Genomic DNA, 21,206 nt, shown 5'->3' on the forward strand with positions numbered 1-21,206 from the left:
ACCTAAGGTTTTATACATTTAAACAAAATAAAGCAAACAATTACTCCTAGTCCAATTTTAATTATATCTACACTTTAATCCAAGTTACCTGAATAATACAGGGGGGATTACAATTAAATTGGTTACACAAAAACTTGCTAGTTTTCTTTTCATAGTTATATTCCTGAGATTGGCAGTGCTGCTTTTCTTAAATAAATAAGTAAAAGGTAGACAAAGGTAGACACATAGATAAATAAATAAATTCACAGCTACAGCTGGCAAGTCCTAAGACCTTGCACTGAAACAGTGTAGAGCATCAGCTAGTAATAAAATAATCATGTTTACTGGGTTATAATCCCTGCCTGAAGGAGAACTGGGATCCTAGTGCTTGATGTTTCCTTGTTCTTTCACACTTTTGTAACTTACTCTGTATGGGCAGTTTGGTGTAGTACAGTGGTATAGTTCCACTGTACTATTTATTTCTACAGCTGAAGTAATACCTACTTCAGATTTTAATCGACCCAAACAGGAACAGGACCAGATTGAAGTTCCTAGTCAGAATAACCATACTTGTTGCTACTGATGCTACAAATAATTAATAGTAATTACTCTTGTTCAGATGCACAGAGATTGAGTAGTCACTGGAGAATGAATTCTAGCAAATCAGAGTTAGTATTTTAAGTCTGAGCAGTCCTAGATGCCACACTGATGCATGTTTGGAGTCATATGCTTATGCTAGGGTCTTCCCTTACTCATCTTTTTCAGGAAGACGTTGTGACTCCAATTTGCAACCTTTTTAAAGATTTACAAAGCTGGAGTATGATCACCCATGTTTCATTCCAATTTATCCAAATAATCAAATTACAGGAAGATTTCATTGTCTGAAGTGAAACATTATTTTATGGTGAAATCATTATTTTGAGTGGATGTTTTATGTGAGGTCTATATTTAATATATTAAAGAATCCTAGACTTAGTTATCTTACCCCTGAGAATTTTACTTTTCTGTATCCATCTGAGTCACCTATGTTAATGCTATAATAGCAGTATTGGAGTAGATTTAGATCAGCAGAATTCTTAGGAAGAGAATAATTAATACAGTATCACGGGTGAATCAGAATTCGTAATGCAAAGGACGTGTAATTATTCCAGTGTTGATATTACTGTTATAAACATTGATTTTTGGTTACTATTGTCATTTTTTGTGGCCAACTTTAATGCTTGTTTTCCTCTACAATCATTTTAAATATGATGCTAATATTTTTACCATTAATAATCATCAACCATTACTTTCCTGTTATTTTCATCTTGAGTGGAAGAAATCTTGAACGGCTGATCATATTTTCTCTCTATTATTTTTCTTTCATACTCTTTTCTGAGTAAAAAGAGATCACACAAAGAAGTTCAAGTTTATGTTTCATGTCTTAATAAGTGGTTTTGGTGTATTGCATATCCCGTGTAATCTCATTACATAACAGGTTTGAAAGAAATAACAACATGAATCAATCAAATATCTGTTCTTAATATCTACAAGTTATATAAAGCTTTCCTGAGATTATACATTCTGTTAACATCTTGCATTGAACCCACTACTATTTCCAATCTGAATTCTTTAAAAGTGACTCCTATGTCTGCAGATGAACAGAAAATCAAAACAACTATTTCTTTTTTCTTGAAGACTAGTTTTTTGTGACTTCCCTGGTGTTACACTGTAGATCTACAAAAAATAGATTCTTCAATAATGTCTTTCTTGTGGAAAAACACATTCCTAACAAATTCAGGAATTTGCAGCATGCTAACATATGTATTTAACGAGCTGCAGTTCTAAAGGATCACAAGGTCTCCTATAAAAAATTCACTGAAGTCCAAGACACTGCTGTAGCATTATTCTGATTCACTGGATGTTAAGACATGCACGTAGCAATACTCTGGCATTTTCTGCTGTCTCCAACAGGTGCATGGATAGAGTACATTTACCTGAAGAGAATGGGAAATATTGTGAATATACCACCCATAATCCAGAAGGGAGCTTCCATCAGCTTCTACACGATGATGGCTGTTGTGACTAACAGCCCTTTCTCATCATCAAAGGTAGATTTTCAGACTAGGAATTGCTGGTCACTTACATTTAATAGACTTCTAAATTTTATCACCATTCAGTATCAGCACGTCAGGTTGCAGAAGTTCGTATCTTTTATGCTGCTTCAAGGAACACTTTCATAAGCAATTACGACCCACTTGAATCTCATGTATAAGAGAAGTCAGCCTGAAGTATGTGATCAGAAGTTTTTCTCTCCTGTGGATAACAACACAAGCCGACGTCAGAAAAGCTGCCTAAAAAAATTGTTATTCATTAAATTCCAAAGATGATTCTGTCAATCAGTATTTGTTTTCTCCTTGAACATTCAGTGAATTGTACTTAGAACATGACCAAGAAAATGTAATGAGTTGGCAATTTTTGACAGTTTGATAAGAAGAAGGAAGAACTAGGCATAATGTTAGAAAAAGCTGTTTGTTTTTTTCCCATCCTTCCCAAACTTCCTCATCAATGTGAGGATCTTCTACCATGTATATCTACAGCAGCTCCTTCGAAGGAACATGAAAAGTCCTGTAGTTTTTCCTCAAATTTTATATTTTCACATTTACTATTCTGAAGTATGTTGCACCATGTTTTCCAAAAGAAAAACACTCTGAATTCTAATCCACTGTTTCTTCATCTTTTCTGTTGTTAACACATGCAATGCAAGTCCAAAATAGCACTAAATTACATGAGGTGTCAGTAGACATATTTGGTAAATATGTAACAGGCAAAACTGACCTGCAGTGGTGTAACTATGGACAGTAGTGGCACTTTGATCACAAATAAGCTTTAAATATTAGAAGAAAAACAATTAAAGGTCTTTCAACTTGTCTAGATTTTAAATTTAGGAATTTTTTGTTTGCAATCTTGTGCTTGGACTTCAAAGATTGAACAAGTACTTTGCCAGCCAAACAGTAAACGCTGTGGGAGGGAAGATAATCAACACAGAGTCACAGCTTCTCTAACCATCCAAGTAACATTATCAAAATGCAGCTACAAACAAGCCACCAGTTTCTGCATCTGTTCCCACCTTCCACTCTTGCTTTCTGCCAACTCAAAACACACATTTTGGCAGCCATACAACTTCATCTCATTTGGTGATACAGTTCCTTAGTGAGAGTTGGAGAAATGGTTCATAAATCATGCTCAACCACTAATCAGACCATCAGCCTCTTCTCAAGAACAGCTTTCTACAATTGAAAAAGAGTGACAGTTTCTGAGCATCATAATCAGCTAATTCTCCCTGTCTGAGAAATTAGACTTTTTTTTTATTAGAATGTCAATGTAATTGTGAAGATTGAACACTTCCATTGTAATTGAATAGGTTATTCTGTCCTAGAAGCTGTTCTTGTTCCTTTGGGGCTATAGTTATCTCATCACATACCTATTGTCTCTAGCCATCATACCCTGAAAACTTCATATCTCCTCTGCATGTGGAAACCTTGAAATACACAGTTATCATCATTCTGGTACTACCTTGGAAGCTCTGGAACATGGTTTTGGAGCTGTGCATTGACCAATCTGGTCAGCATCAGCCAGTCAAGACTCTGGGATTATTCACGGGTGTGGAACTACAAATCATGTGAGAAGTTGGGGAAGAGCATGAGAGAAAAAGTTGGGTAGAAATGTACCATATATGGCATTTTATTATTAGTGTAGGATTAATTTGGTTTAAGCTTCATATCCTGAGTAAGAATATTGCAAATGCAGTTTTCACCTGTTAGTTTTGGTTTGGGTTATTTTTGTTTGTTTGATTGGGGTTTTTTTGGTGGGGTTTTCTTGTTTGGTGATTTTGTGTTGTTTTGTTGTTGTTGTTTTTTCCCTTTTTTTTATTTGTTTGTTTTAATTTTTTTTTTTTTCAGAAAACACCTTCTTGTGCTTCAGCATTGTCATTATGGATAATTTTACTTGGAGACCTGCATAGATTAATTTTCTGATCTTTGACAATGACAGAGTATTCAAAATAGAAGGTGCTTTTTAATGTGAAATATTAAATACTTAATTTAGGGAATGTGCTTTCATGTGGTTAAAGTGACAAAGTCAGATGCACCTGAGTAAAACAGTATCAAAATATCTGCTGAAGGTTTGTCACTTGTGTTTTAGCTTTATGCTGTTGATGATGTTGGGGGGGGGGAAACACCAAAGACCCCCCCGAAAACACTTATATATATTAATTCTGTGAAATTCTCCAATTAGCATTAATGATTAAAAATATTTTTATTTCTTAAGGTTTTATTGTGATTTCCAAAATGTGAGAAAAAGGTAACTGCTCCACAGTGATAGGTGATATGGAGCAATTAAGTGAATGAGCAGAAATCATTATTACTGAAACACAGAGACTGTTCTGGCTGTCTAGATTTTTTTTTTGTCTATTTTTTATATACTTTATTAATATTAAGAAATAAAAGCACATGTACTTATTAATCTAGCAGAAAACATCATATTACATATTTTGTATGTGCAGTGTGTTTTGTGTTCCCTTCGTGTGTGCTGTCTGTTCCTCTTTCTGTTTTTATTATGTTATAGTGCATAGTGCAGGAGGGAAATAATCCTCACAAAGATTTTACTAAGGGTTGTAAGGTTCTAGTGGGTGCTGCCCCAGTTTGAAATTGTGTATTTGCTGTTCAATAAGAAGCAATCTTAAAATGAGGTGACTGACATTATGGATCCGTATGAATGCAGGCTTCTGCTTTGTCAGTTTATTCTAGTTTTGATAATGCCCTCTACAAGAACATCGTTTCAGTTTTTGATTCATACTAACACTGCAAATTCAATTTTTGCCCCAGCTTCTTCATTGCTCTTTGCCATAGTCAACTTCATTGTCTCTGCTGTGTTCCTAATATTCATTCCTAGCTGTGCTCCAGAATGACTGCACAGTTCTTGTTCTTTCTGTGTCATCACAATATGTCCTTGACGTATTTATGCAGATCTCTATTAACTGGCTTATACAACGGAACAATATCCTATGGTGACACTAGTATCATTGAAATCCTTGTGAAAATTCATCATACTATTTAGCATTTTTCATTTGCATGTAAATCTTGAGCATATTCTATGAATCCTCTCTACACAAAGGCAATTGCTTCCAAAACTATTTATTTATTTATTTACTTACTTATTTATCTGTCTGTGGCATTTTCTTGGTCTGTACTTGCACTGTTTGTTTTTTTTTCCTTTCACATATTTCTGTGTCCAGGCATGTGAGGTAAACTGTATATTTGTAATCAGGTATTGCACTGTGTTTCCAAAAAAATAAATGGAATTGTACACTAATCCATCTGCATCATACAACCAGGCAAAAGTGCTTCTTACACTGTTCATGAAGAAGCTACAGTATAGCAAACATTCTGAGCAGTGCAACAGAAAACATTGCTTATTGTATAAGTAATTTCAGACACTATTGTAATAATTTTTGTGTTATTTAGAAAAAAAAAATAACTTTAGTAAGTACATATTTTTATAATAATTTATTTACAATTGTTATGCATTTTATGTGGTTTTTTGGACTTCGCTTAAACTGACAGGTCCCTCTCAAAATGCTTTTAACCATACATTTGATGATGAGAATAGATGATGTGGTTATGCAAAAATCTGTCATTCAGAGTATTAGTAGGTTGTTTTTTGCTCTAACTATAAACCTAAGATATATTACACCATCCATAATTGGGAAAAGAGTAGGAAAGTTACTTTGGTTACAGACCAAATTTTTTCCAGCTGTATTAGAAAACAAATAGATAAAGTAAAATCACAATTTGATACTTTCTGTAAAAGCTACTTAATATTAAAAGTCTTCATCCTTATTTTCGTTACCTTTTTTGATTTAGAATATCAATTAGCACTCATATCTGTTCTTTGAAATGTATGAAATAAATTATAGCGTAATATATAGTGAATTATACAGAGAATTATAGTATTTGGAATTAGTATTAAACTGATAAAATTTTCCTTTGTTATCAAATACAAAATAAAACTGCAATTTTTTTTACATCTGTAAGAAAAGCTTTGGTGACTTTAGTGAGAATTAGAAATAATTTAACTCTTTTTACTGGAGTCCTGTTGACTGTACTGCACACAAGTTATAAGTAGTACGTAATTGTTTTTCAGAGGGTGAAACATTAGCATTTGGAATATATAGTTATCATTCTTTTTTTTTCTCTTTTTCATATATCCTTCTAATCTTTATTACTGGAAGCAAAAAATAGCTGAATAATCTGAGACCTAATTAGGAAAATCACAGTGAAAGAACTTCAGTGAGTGTGTCATTACAGATATAGATCAACATAATTTCACAGACAAACACTTTGCATTGTGCAAAGGTACTAAGAAATAATTTGGCTTTTTATTGGAGGCTTGTAATATGCAAGAAGGAAGGGCAAAGAGAATATTATTTACAAAGTTCCTGCTCTCTACTACTACTCTTTGTTGTACAGAGCTACCTTTTTTGCTTTAGGAGGGCAGCTTTTAATGAATCACTAATGTAGTATTTAGTACTGTACCTATGATTCACAGTCACAGGTTGTTCTAGCATGTCTTCTCGCAGTTTTAAATGTGACTTCTTAGAGAAATATTTGTAATTAAGGAAAAATCAGAAATAAAATTGCTGAAATACATGTATATTTTAGGAACAATGTAGACTTACCATTGTATTACATACTTGGTGTTTTAAAAAATAAACAAATAACCCATAGGTAAATAATACTGTTCTTGATTATTTGCTACGAAGTACTTACATATATGCATACACACACACACATATAAAACAATTATTTTATGTATTAAAAATCAGAAAACTATAGAACTTTTTTAAAAGAAATTTCATTTTAATTATCCCAAAAATTCCCTCAGAACAACATTCATACTTTATGTAGCCTGTTTACTAGTACCTTCATAAATTTTTTCTTATTTGCTTTTTTTACCAATCCAGAGGGGTTTAGGTTAATTCCTGTATTAAAAGTTCATAACTTTGATTTATGTATGTATGCTGTGAGATTTTCACAGAAAACAAAATCAAGTGTTCTTGATTCTGATGTAGGATCAGAAGTTTTCTTCCCGTAGAAGTTACGAAATATAGAATGCTATATATATGCTTTATGTCAAATATTTCAAGATCTAAATTGTGTGCATTTTTCAAGTATTCAGTGAAGAAAGAGTTGAGTTAAAAGCTCAATTTCTTAAATATCAGCTGCCACTAAGAGAGTATTTAGTGTAAAAAGCTTTAAACTTGAGTGTATACATTTATAGGATTGAACATTAAAGTATGTTTCAAGTTTAAATGTGATACAACTAGTTAATGGTTTGCCCTCCTTTTCCACCTTCCTCAACAATGAAAATAGGTAAATATCAGTATTTTTTATCAGCTTTTTTTTCCCCTCAAACTTAAGTGGAACAAAGTAAAGCAAGTTTACCAAAGCTACAAAAAAAGTAAGAAGCAGAATCAAATTAAAAATAACTTCTTTTTCCTCAAGTGTACTGCTCCATGAAGGTTGCAGTGTCAAGCAGAGGATTCGTTTTCCCTAATATTTTTATACTCTTGAAACTCCGGAAGTTTTGGGGGAGAGGCAGAGGTGGATAAGGATTTTTATGAAGTTGTTAAATATAAAACGTGTTCTAGAAAATCAGAAGCCCCATTCATTTTTCTCCCTTTCCATTTTCCATCCAGTAATATGGAAATGAAATCTACAAATTCCAGTTGCATTTATCGATCATGGTTTTTTAGCAAGTGTGAGCTTCTGACAAGAAAATGTGAATAATGGAAGTAAATCTATGACTGAATTTGTGTTTTGATCGTTCTTGGATTAAGTGTTCCTATTCAGTTTCACAGTCACATTTTTAAGGACAAGCAAGATAATGCTAACAGTAATCTAAGATGCTATGGTTTTACATGTGTGCATTTTTATTAACTACAGCATCATAACAAAATGTGTGATATCATAAACAGGTTATGAGTATGCAGTTCACTATTCCAGTCATATGTGGATACAATTTGTGGTTTACCTTGACAATGTTCCTTTAAGCATGTACTTATTCTCCTGCTTAAAGTGACTAGAACTTTTTATATATTTTTTAATTTAGTTAAAAATTTTAGGAGTTGCTTAGCTGTCGGTAATAGCTTCACCATTGGTGAAGAGATGCTTTCAGTCATACTTAATGATGGTGTTTAATATATAAAACATACATAGATATACATATTTATACATATATATGTATATATAAAACCTTTCTTTTTCCTGAATCAATGTAAACAGAGCCCAGATGGCCGTATAGAAGTCAAAGGGCAGCATGGAAAATCGTCACTGCATATTAAAGATGTGAAGTTGTCAGATTCAGGGAGATATGACTGTGAAGCTGCAAGTAGAATTGGTGGGCACCAAAAGAGCATGTACCTTGATATTGAATGTAAGTTCTAATATTTTGTTTTCTCTTTTAAACTTGTTTTAAAAGAAAAAAAAAAAAACATTCTTAATGGAAGGTCATTTTTTCCTTATAATTCATGTTTAAACTTTCATAATTTAAGAAAATGTGCTTCTGTAGTTAGAGATACTGATTTCTTTGGAGGAATTGTGTTTTCTGAAGATGACAAGACTCCTGTCAGTGATTTAAGCAAGACAGGATTTCATCTGAAGTGATATTCTTGTGGTATTACCCACTGACTAAAGGCTAGCCTAATAACTTCAAATCTGGGCTACTGGAGACTGCTATGGGTGAAAAGTATTCAGTACGTTAAGGTAAGGACCGATTTCAGCAACATCTCAGTCATGACCTCATCAATGTTTACAAATACGTACAAGGTGAGTGTCAAGAAGATGGAGTTAAGCTTTTTTCAGTGATGACCAGTGATAGGACAAGGGGTAATGGATGCATATTGGAGCATAGAAGGTTTAAGGTGAATATCAGAATTTATTTATTTTTTTACTGTGAGAGTGACAGAGCACTGGAACAGGCTGCCCAGAGAGGTTGTGGAGTCTCCTTCACTGAAGACATTCAAAACCCGCGTGGACACCTTCCTGTGTGATGTGCTCTAGGTGACCCTGCTCTGGCAGGGGGGTTGGACTAGATGATCTTTCGAGGTCCCTTCCAACCCCTATGATTCTATGATTCTATGATTGAGCTTAACCTTCCAACATTTAAGAGTCTTCTGTTTTTTTCCTAGTTCTCTGATTTACTAATCCGCAACAAGTCTCTAGCCCCTGTTAAAACTCCTCCTGGAGTTCACAAGTTTGTGACAATGTCTTTTAGAGATTGTCTTGAATTTTATACAGGAGGAAAGGAGGTTTTTGCTTAGAGCAGAGTCTCATACTTTATAAGCCGATAGTAGCATGTAAGTTTGCAATATACAAAAATTCATTGGAAAATTGTCTCTCGAAAATGTTCTTCATATTCGTGAAGCAAAGATCTTAAAAAAATGAAAACAAGCAAAAAAATAATTATTCTATATTTCAGCATTGTTCTGTTTTGCTGGAGATTTTCTAGATACACTTGTTCTACTTTTGCAATATAGTTTAAGTGAGCCTGTTTGAGTTTGAGGCTGAACAGAAAAAGTCTTCCCAGTGGGAATACAGAAACTGGAACGGGAACTGTGGCATGGAAAGATAAGTAATGGTTGCAGACCATTAAGTGATTCCCTGAGAGGTTCTGAAAGTGACTTCAGTATACTTTTTCAAGTTCTATCTTTTTGGCAAGAATTCAATGCATTATGCTAGAAGAAATAAATCTGAAATGAAAATGAGGAATGGTCAAAGTTGTCGTTGGGAGTTAGGAATGGAGAGATTTGCCAAGCCAGAAAACCTAAGAAATAAATGCAGTATTTATTAATATCTTTAACATAGCTACTCTTCAATAAATAGACGTATGAAGGGATACTTGCAAAATAATATTTTGCAAAACTTTGCAAAGGATTATTATTTTTTTGGAACAGATTAATTTATGATATATGTGCACTGTTGCACTGATAATTATTTATTTTCTGTATATATAAAGGAAAAATTATTTTACTAGGTATAAGTGCAAGATCAGTGAAGTTCCTGTAGCCCTTACACTTTAAAATTAACTAGTAATATATTTCATATTCAGAAGAGAGAGATAAGATGCACCACATTTTAGGACATGTGGACAATTGAAATGTGAGGATTTATTAGCAGGACAGAATTCCTATTAAAGGGCATAACAAAATCTCTGCATTGATACAATACATAGTTATAGTCTAAGACACCTTTCAGGGTAAAAGTTTTAGAACACATGGTAAGAATTTAGAAGTATTCTCATTATTATATGACAGACTTAATTTTAAATGTCTGTGAAAAGTAGTGTATAAAAAAATGGAATGGTATCCTGTTTTAAGTTAAATTTATGCATTGGTAGACACACTTTTTGATATAACATGAAACTTTCTACAGTTCAGAAATCTTCTGAGAACACAGTTTAGAAAGAACATAGAAATATTATTCTATCATCAGGTGTATCGCACATTGTAATGATTATTTTTAATGTATAACACAGTATTTTTATTTGGTCTAGCATAAAACTGTGACATTTCTAAAACTAGAGTTTTCATTTTAAAATATTGTAACTGATAATGAGGCTTAAGCCTTTTTTTTTTTTTTTTTTTTTTCCAGTACGGGTGTTTGAATGATAGCAGTAGAAATTTCTCCATATCATTTATGTCTCAGGTATTTTTAATTGAAAAGCAAATATTTTTTGAGTGATACAACATAGTTCTGTCTCCATTCATATTCCAATGAACGCAACAAAGGAGTCTTTTACTTGTCTTGGAAATAATTTTACACTGGTATATACACTACAAGTATAGCTTTTTTGTCTTGCCTAGGAAAGAAAACACTTGTCTAATGGTGAAGATTTTTTCTGTTGTTTAAAATAGTGTTCCCAGGAATAAATGTCATCTTTCCAGACTCTGCCATCAGTTTAGTCTCTGTCATAAACTTCTGTGATGAGACCATCTCTTCAAAGAATCAATCAGTACCTCATTATCACCATTCCACCCCAATGCTGTATGTGTCATAATACTAACAGTATTTTTCTCAAGTAAAAACACATTTTTTAATGAAGCAGGTATCACAGTTATTCTTCATTCCACTTACTTGACTTCATAAGTTGCAGGCTGGAGACTTGCTGAAAAAGGAACAGGTTCAAAAGCTAAATAACCAGTTTGTTTTCTTGTAGCAAAAAGAGGAAAATGGGGGAATTGTGAGAATCTATGAAGTTAGTATTGAATAATTTATTTTACTCTCCTTGTGTTATTTTCCAAGTGATATTTTCCAGCATGTTAATTGTAACTACAGTTTTGCTATTGGGGTTTTTTATACTTTTTTTTCAAATACTCATTGACTAAGTTGCATAAAAGCCCACAAAATATTTTAATTTTCATTTCAAATATTTTGTTTTTTTCTCTTCAAAGGCAGTTTTGAGAAGGATTTTTTCAGGTATGGTTTCTCTTTGCATAATAAGTAGGGAGCCATTTTAGCAGAATTTTATTATTTTTATTAATATTCCAGTATAAGCCTCAGTATATTTTTTAAAATTAAAATATTAATAAATAAGCAAGACTTAATTTTTATATTGTTCCAGAGTTCCTAGACAGGTCTAATCAATGCACCTATGCCATTGTGTAAGCTGTAAAGAAAACTGCTGTGTTTTTGTTATTATGTTTTAATACATTTGACACTGTGTGTAGTCAGGAGAGGAACATGCTTCCATCGCATACTTAAATGTTGGTGCAGTTAAACAGGCCTAATGGAGACAGCGCTCTGGTGTCACTATCTCATCCTTTTACTTACTGATCCCGGTCAGAGACTCAAACTGACAGAAGGATTGCTCAGAGTTTCTGTATTTTATCCTTGTTCTTTGTTGGGGTTTCTCTTGATGGTAAGAGCATTTCTCCAGCACAGAAAGAGATTATCAGACTTGATACCAGCTGGGCACAGTTAACCCTGCCTTTAATTGGAAGTAAAGGGTAGACAGACTTGAATTGTAGGGAATCCACAGAATTTATAAGGATTTCTTCCTACAAAGTCATCTTTGTGTTTAGTTAATGTTTAGTTTTCCTTAGATTAACAATGAAAAATAAATCCAAATAACATGAAAAAGAAAGATACTATTATAACTGTTATTTACAATGGATTTCATTAACTGAAAAATTTGATTATACATATGAAGCATATTGGATAATATCCTTAATTACTATAATATATGATAGCAAATGATTGAAAAATTCCTGTGTGATGGCATATATGATGTGTACTACATGTTGCATATTAATATATGTCTATAGTGATTATCTTTATATTTATCTGTATACTTATTATAGATAGAGAAATAAATACTCCTTTTAAAAATAAAAAACATTATAGAAATAGATAAAAAATAGATACAGCAGGAGATAATCTGAGATGAGGTTTTCAGAAGGGCCCGAGGAAGTTAAATGTACACATACCAGTGAATTACATGATTTTTATATATAATACTATCAGATGCCTTTAAAAGTTACAGTTTTTCTGTGCAGATGTTTACATTTCTCCATTGTATTTTTTGCCTTTTTATCTGAGAAATAACTGTTCTGAAAAATATGGGCTAGAGTTATAAAAGAATCTTAAAAATCAGGATACAGATGACTAAAAGAAGAAAAATTTTCATGAAATAACACATTATTTCTTTTGCTCTACAGATTATTCACTGCAATGATTAACTTCATAGAATGCATAATCACAATTTTGGCATGCTTGATATGCTGGATCATCTTTCTTCATAGTAGTAGTATTCTTAGTTGGGATGCACTGATGGCATTACTAAGTCAGAAAGGTTTTAAACAAGCCAATAATGATCAGCAGTCTATGATCCTTGAAAGTGGCTCTACATGCACTTACATTTTTCCTTTTGTTCAAACTTTTGTTAGCACAGTCAAAAGTATTCACAGCACTTGATTGTGTAAGATGCTGGTCTCAGATTTCTCTGTCACCAAGTACAAATTCCCTTATTACTGAAGAACATGTATTACGCCATGTTCTTTGAAAAAGTCTATTTTTCTATATTACTACCTAGGAAGCACCCTAACCTACAATCTGGGAGCAGCATAGGGCTAATGTAAAAAGGGAAATACCAGCTGAGTTTGAGCATACTGTATGGAGGTCCGAGGGTTATAAATTAGAGATTTAGGGGGACTACATGTTGGAAATTGAGTTGAATATACAAGGTAATTTCAGCAATGTGTTTGGATTTTTAGTCTGTTCCTTAAAGTATCTTAGAGATTTCTTTTGTTGTTTTCTGGACAGCACTGTGCATCAACATTAAGTGAAGAGATACCAAGTCTGAGAGTCCTTGCTCCATACAGGAAAAGCAGTTAAGATTTTGTAATATAGGAGACAGAGATAGAGGAAGCAGGTGAGAAGGGAAGGGAATTCGAGAACAGAGGAAAATATAAATGGTAAGCATGTTATGAAGGTAGGGCTGACATGTAGGAAATACAGACAGTACAGATATGAAGCTGGATTTTGTTATGAAATGTGACAAGCAGGATAGGAAAAGAGATAGGCGTTAGTATTCTGGTTTGAAAAAGTTTTTCACTTGGCCATAAGAGAATTATCTGATCTCCCTGGCTGCCCAGGGAGGTTGTGGAGTCTCCTTCACTGGAGACATTCAAAACCCACCTGGATGCGTTCTTGTGTGATGTGCTCTAGGTGACCCTGCTCTAGCAGGGGGGGTTGGACTAGGTGATCTTTGAGGTCCCTTCCAACCCCTAAGATTCTATGATTCTATGATTCTATGAATATATGGTGTCAGGAGTCTGGCCATCATAAATTATCCCAGTAAATCTGTCCAGGAACACATATAACAACTGAAATTTTGATATAAATTGGTGCCATCCAAAAATAATGTGTCAGCAATTGGCAACACCTGACCACTTAATTACTAAAGTAAAAATAACTGCCAGTGTGAGAGATCTGTAGGGGAGTCTTTCTGTTCTAGTCCTGATGGCCAGTGTTCTTGGTGATTTACTGACATAAAAAATGACTGATAAATATGTGACGATGATTTCTTTTAAACATCACTGTTAATATACTCGACTTATTTTACCCAGCTATGATTTATTTAAAAGTTATTCTATTTTAGATTGGTTTAAATAATTTTGTTTACAGCAGATACTTACATTAAACTAAAATGTCTTCCATTTTGTGTTTATGTTGTTTCATGGGTTGGTTTTTGGTTTTGTTTTTGTTTGTTGGTTTGTGATTTGGTTTGGGTTTTTTGTTTGTTTGGTTGGTTTTTTTAAGTGATCAACCAAATATAATCCCTTAATGAGAAGTGGAATTCAAAGAAAAACAGATATATTGAATTTCTGTGAGTCTGGCAGCACAAGCACCAGAAACATGCATGCATTCATTGACAGCATTTGTTAAGGTTGAAGGTGCCATTATCAACAACATACTTTGCATCTAGCGCAAGATACCTTATCTTTATGATAACTTTTTGTCTATGGAAATTGAGAAATTAGTGTGGTGTTTGGATATTAATAATATCATAGTCAGGGTTATAAGGCACTAGTTCTGCTTGCCAGTAAGAGGGAGCTCTTACTATTGCATAAACAGTGTAATTAGTAGATGGTCCATAATACTATTGATTATTAGTGTTTTATGGTAATACATTTAGAGAGGAACCAAGAGAATGGGGTGGGGGAAAGGAAACATTACTGAGAGTGATTTCCTAATAATTGCTGTGAAAAAACATGTACCTCTGAAAAAAATGCTTATAGCAAGCTTTTTATGACCTGGATTCTGCAAAACACCCTCAGGTTTTAGCAAATAATAATGGCAATTTAAAACCTAGTAAATGCTGAGTTTAATTTGCTTTTCTAATTGGAAACTTCACTTGCAGATCTTGCACATTTTTTCTTGCAACCACATGATGATTGTGATAGTAACAGTAAAATAGTGAAAGTTAGTAACCCTGAAGTTCTGTAGTACCTGTCTTACTTTTAAGGATGATTGTGTCTCAAAACCTAATCACCTGGCCTCATTTGTTAAGACTTCCTAATGTTGTTTCCTGTTCTAAGGAATATGTGATGATTATTGTACTTGTCTGGGAAGGTTCTTCTACTTTATCTCCAAGGAAAAGCGATTTATTCCAAAATATTAGCTATTGTGAAACAGGTATGAGGGAGAAAATGCAACAGAAAGATAGATGACTGTTAACCAAATTCCAGCAGTTACAAAAAATCAAGCTACTTTTTTCAGGCTGAGTGGAAAGGGAAGTACTAAACTTGCTAGATGTATTTTATTAAAGTCCTTGATGACAGGAAACTCATGCCAGTATTAAACATCTAAGAGAAAGGCTTCCCATAATGTACTACATGAAATGTCCCAGTGTCTTAGACCTGGCAATCAGTCATATATTTTCATTGTAGGATCAAGGGAAAAAAAAATAAAATTGAGGTACAAATAGCTAAAAGTTTGAGAACCTCTGTTATTAAGTTGAGAAGTGCAAATATGATTTTGTACACTAATTTGCTATTATAGTTGACTGGCCACATGTAGTGAATCAGGTAATTTGCCATATCCAATTTTGCATAAAATGCTAAACAGACACCAGAGCTGGATCTTTGAAGTCATTAATTGAATTACCTTCTGGATTAGACAGATGATGTATTAGCCTGTTCCTGAATCGCTGTTCTTGGACATTACACCTAACAAGTATATCTAAGTGCTAGAGATAATTCCCAGGTCACAGTTTGCTTCTCTTACATAGTGTCCTAATGCCGGTTATCCAGAACCACTTTCCCTAATTGGAGTGATGACCTGCAAGTTTGTTTTTTTGGGAAAATGAACTTGAGTTTAGCTTGATATGATCGCCATATTATTATCTACTCTAAAATGCCTTTTTTAAATTATAATTGCTTATAGAATCCTAGAATATTTCTGTTTAACTTTGTACCTTTGTGATATAGTCTTTGTTCCTTCTTGTCATCTTTTTTATATGGATTGCCTCATCTCTCAAAAATAATACTCCAGCTTTGACTGTTCAAGCTTTTAAAGTGCTTTTGACTTAAACGTATCCTGAGCTGCATGAAAATAAGCATGGCCATCAGGTCAAAGGAGGTGAGTCTCCTCCTCTACTTGCCTTTTGTGAGACCCCACGTGCAGAGCTATGTCCTGCTCTGGGGTCCCCAGCACAAGGAAGACATGGACCTGTTGGAGTGGGTCTGGAGGAGGGCCACAAAAATAATCAGAGGGCCAGAACACCTCTTCTATGAAGAAAGGTTGAGAGGTTGTTCAGGCTGGAGAAGAGAAGGCTCCCAGGAGACTTTATTGGAGCCTTTCAATATGTAAAGGGAGCTTATAAGAAACATGGAAAGAGGCTTTTTAGCAGAGCCTGTGTTGATAGGACAAGGGAAAACAGTTTTGATCTGGAAGAGGGTTATTTCAGATTAGATATGATGAAGGATTTTTTTGAGATGAGTGTTGAGTGGAACAGGTTGCTCAGATAAGGTGTGGATGCCACCTCCCTGGATATGTTCAAAGCCAGGCTGGATGGGGCTTTTGAGAAATCAGGTCTAGTGGAATATGCCCTTATTCATGGCAGGGGGGTTGGAACTAGATGATCTTTAAAGGTCCCTTCCAATCCCAACCATTCTATGTTTCTGTGATTTATTGTGTGCCCCTGCTAACTAATCTGACCAGTAGCTTTTGCACTTTTCTGCAGGTTTGATTTTTGTTTACCTTGGTTTGTTTGTTTTATTTTGATAGAGTACCGTAAGGTCCAGACATAGTTACTATCATCAGGGTTGCTTTTTAAAAATCTGACTGTATTCAAGCCTCTTGTTCTGTGTTTAGCTATTTAGAAGGCCAGTATGTTTTCTTAACTGGTAATTCTTTATGTACAACAGCTTAAAAAGTTCATTTACACCCTAAATTGATTTTTTTTTGCAGGCATAAATTAATGCGGAGTTACACAGGAGCTATGCAGAGCATATTATTTTTTAATGGTTTTAACTTTCTCATTGATCTGCATGGAGGCTTTTTTTTTCTTCTTATATAGTGCATATATTGCATTTAAATATCCTTAACATATGTTAGCGTATGAGAAGGGCCACCTTCTCATTTCTACTAGGTTATACTTAATTTTTCATCGATATAATTTCTTGATAAATATTCTGTTTATTAACTTAATTATTTTCTCTGTTATTCTAAAAAGCTGGAGGGATCAGATTGTATGGACATATAAAACAGTAAGCCTTATGTTTTCAAACCCTGGTCTTAAAGGTTTGTTAATTTTTCATGCTGTTTTATATTAAACATCTTGTGTGTTTTTGTTTGATAAATGGTAATTCTGTAATCATTTAAGCATAACATACTAGTTAGTGATAAGCAAAACCGAAGGAGAATCCTCTTAATAAATAAGTTATTTCTTTCTAACTCATTACTTTATAAGAAATGTAAAATATTTTTCTTTGTACTGTAAAAAATGGTTCCCAGAATTATTTTCTTTGTGTGAAATATCACTTCAGATGTCTTAATCTGTTCCTGACTAGGAAATAAAAAATCATCTGACATAATTTGTCTAAATGCAGCCATTAGCACACTCCTTTTTCCTATATTAGGGCTTTCAACTGTGGAAATGGCTGCAAAGCTTTTTTGCACAGGCTTTTTGAAAAGGAAAATGTGAAATTTTTTTTAGAAATGCTTTACATTTGGGAGTAGCTTATTTTGGGACATCTCTTTATTGGTGGATTTTTAGTTCTATTTGTGTTGTATGATGTTAGAACGGATAGTATCTGTAGTCATGTATAGATGGCAGTCCATAACTCACCTATTCTTTTAAAATATAAGTAAGCAGATACTGTAGGCATCCAAAATCTAGCCTTAGAGAACAGTCTGAACTGAAAGCTCCTATTCTCCTAAATGCTTGTCCCTGCAATATAGAAGCACAGACTACTTTTTCACTTGGATGACTTTTGTAATATGCTATGAGTTTGCCACATGTGTGTTTAAATCAAGAGGGACATCAAACAACTTGATGTTACCTAGGAAGGAAAGTTAGTCAGGTTCAGTCAGAACGTCTTGCTGTCTTCCACATTCATGCCAGCATTCATTAAAGGTTTGACATATTCTGAGAAACTGTGCTTTGGAAGACAGTGCTTATCTAAAATTTGTTGTGCAGTAACCACATTTTGGACCTCGTGAACACTCTGATAAGATTTCAGATGTTGAATGCATTGGGTGCAAAATCTGTCTGCCAGGCAGAAGTCAACTCATGCAATTTTCCTTCAATTGGTTTCCATCAATAACTTAATTTTCATAGGAAGAGCCACATGTCTGACTCTTTGCGATTCTTTACCATACAGATGTCGCATCCTGAAGATTCTTTGATAGTCCATTCTTTGTATTAAGATGTTTAGATGATAATATATGTGGGGTTTTTAAAGGTCTATGAAAATTAGAGGAGCATTAGAATTACTTATTAAAACATTTGTAAAAGAAAAAAGAGCTCCTGTACTTGATAAATAAATTCATGGGAAGACATATTTTAGTTATTTGGATGAAACCACTTGCTTTCCTACAAAAATAAGGCCTAAGTAGTTGTTTTAAAAATGCTGCTGGCATTAAGCAATGTAACAGCCTTGATCTGCTTCTACTGATAACACTTCTTTTCAGTCAAAGCCTGTATGCAAGCATGCAGCAGCAGCATAATGTTGCCAACAAGTTAAGCTTTTTTACAAGGACAAATGCAGAAAGAAGTTGAAAATTTGCACTTAAGAAATAGGGAAGTAATTTTAAACCATTCCTGAAGCTAAATTTTACTACTACTTTCTATATGAACATGAATGCTTGATAGGCGTATACAGCTTGTTTTACTAAAACAGTTAATATATTTGTGCAATACTTCCTTTTTCCAGATGCTCCAACATTTGTGTCAAATCAAACCATGTATTACTCTTGGGAAGGCAATCCCATCAATATAAGCTGTGAAGTGCTAGCAAATCCACCTGCCTCAGTTCAGTGGAGAAGAGGAAAATTCATTTTACCAGTAAAAAATACAACACATTTGAAGACCTACAGTACAGGAAGGAAGCTGATTCTAGAGGTAAGGCTTAGCATGGAAATCAACATGATGACATGAATTAATTTCTTCCTCTGCTAGGCACCATTGCAAGTGCTATATAGTGCATTTAAATCTAATACTTATAATTTAATAAGTAAGGCTATTTTAAAATAAGTAGTATTTATTAAATTATTTATCTCTACATTTCCTGTGAGCAGTTAGAAAATAAAACTCATTTGCATGGCTCCTGTTCAGTTTTCCATCTGCAGTGAACAAAAATGTAACTTGCATTTCTTGCAAGTAAATAAATACATTAATATAAAACTAACCCTTCAGGTTATTACTAAAACTTACAGTGACTACCTGGTAGGTGCTTGGTACATACAAAATCCTTATGTAGCTTCAGACAAGAGCAAAGCAGAAGGATAAAGTGATAATAAACTGCAGTTTGCTTTGATAAAAACTGTTTTCTCATTTAGGCATTGGAAAAACAAGAACTAAGCTCCCTTCTGTTATCTAAAAGATAAATATAAGAACAAAGCACAATAAAGGTAGAAGGCAGAGTGAACCTTAATTATCCCTATATTAAATTGACTAAACAGTGAACAACTCAACAATATCGAATAGCAAATCATGGTTCTTAATCATTTCACAGCAAAGAGTAACCGGAGTCTCCAGTGCTGATTACAGGGATGACATGCTGTCTTCCTCCGTAGGTGTGGAAGATGACAGTTTTCTCATTTTTTATGTCTGAGCATAAGCGTCTCAGTTGCCATGGGAAAAAAAGTTGAAAAGCTATAGAGCTAATCAGAATGGGGGACCTACTTCAGATCCCAAGCAAGAGGTACACAGTGCATTAAAAAAAAATCTGTTTTTTTTTCCTAAAATCCAAACAAGTAACCTAATTTCTTGTAATAGAGGATATACATTTAAAAAGAGACAGTGTTAGTCCTCTTTGAAGGTTATCTTTAGGTTTGTTTGTTTGTTTTATTATTTTCAGTAAAGCTTAATGACACCAAGTACACTTTACAGTCTGTGGTTCTTTAAGTGCTTTCCCATTCTACTTTCACCTGAACAGTTGGTCAGGTGAGCTGAATTCCAATAAGGCATTAGCTCCCTGTAGTATCTATATCTGTTCTGTCTTGAATCCTTATTCACCTGAGTTTACAGTTGAGCCACATCCTTAAGTCTTTTTTTACCCCTCTGAATGTCTGATGTATTGTGAATCTTGCAAATAAAAAATAAAATATGATTCTTGCATCATCTATAGGAATCAGCAATTTTCAGACCTTTCATTATTTCAGTCAAAGTATCAGTTTGTCCAAATAGTGTTTTCTTGTTTAAAAGTGAAATTTTAAAAATAAACAATGTCTTGATTTTCTATTATTTGATTTCCTCATTTGAATTTGGGAAGGGGGAGTTTAACATGAAAAAGGTGTATTGGATCTGTATTTGGAGAATATATTAGATAAGCTGAAGTAAGAACAGACCTGCATATTGTTTAAGGAGAACCTATTTGCATTTATGATTTGTTAAGGAACTTTGATTAGAAACTAATGTTTACAAACTATATTCAATTTAAAGATTGCTCCCACATCTGACAGTGATTTTGGACGGTATAATTGTACAGCCACAAACAGAATAGGTACAAGATACCAGGAGTATACACTTGGTCAAGCTGGTAAGTTACAATGCTGTTTACTTTTTTTTTTTTTTTTTTACTACTCCAATCAAAACTAAGTTCAGATAAACTTTTCTCTGTTTATTTTAATTCCAGTGGAATATTTGCAGTTAATTGAAAATTTTTATTTTGCCCTTACTACATCCTACATTTATAACTGTGTATTTCATCACTTCATTGGAGAGACATAGAGTTTGCAAGCAGTAAAAATAAGAATGTATTAAGAAATACTAGTTTTTTTCTCCCTGCTATTTTCTTGTTTAACCAAGGCTGACAAAAGACTGAAATGCTTCATCAAGGAATTTTTACCTTCATTTGCACTTTTAGTAATTTAAAAGCGGAATTTGACTCAGAGTGCTAGATTGAATTCATTTAAGCTCTGAGGTGTTGTACAACCAATTCTCAAAGAATTCCTGAATAT

At 33.6% G+C, this 21,206-nt stretch overlaps 1 protein-coding gene across 5 annotated transcripts in view; it reads left to right on the plus strand.

Moving 5' to 3' along the window:
* Positions 1-21,206, plus strand: part of NCAM2 (neural cell adhesion molecule 2) — a 274,687-nt gene that overhangs the window by 174,642 nt on the left and 78,839 nt on the right. For all 5 annotated transcript variants that reach the window (XM_051642874.1, XM_051642883.1, XM_051642891.1 and 2 more), the window contains exons 9-11: positions 8,304-8,454; positions 18,959-19,146; positions 20,689-20,785. In XM_051642874.1, the coding sequence (XP_051498834.1) occupies positions 8,304-8,454; positions 18,959-19,146; positions 20,689-20,785 (436 nt within the window). The remainder of the gene's footprint in view (positions 1-8,303; positions 8,455-18,958; positions 19,147-20,688; positions 20,786-21,206) is intronic.

This window comes from Apus apus, chromosome 1 (genome assembly GCF_020740795.1).
Source record: "Apus apus isolate bApuApu2 chromosome 1, bApuApu2.pri.cur, whole genome shotgun sequence".
Taxonomy (NCBI): domain Eukaryota; kingdom Metazoa; phylum Chordata; class Aves; order Apodiformes; family Apodidae; genus Apus; species Apus apus.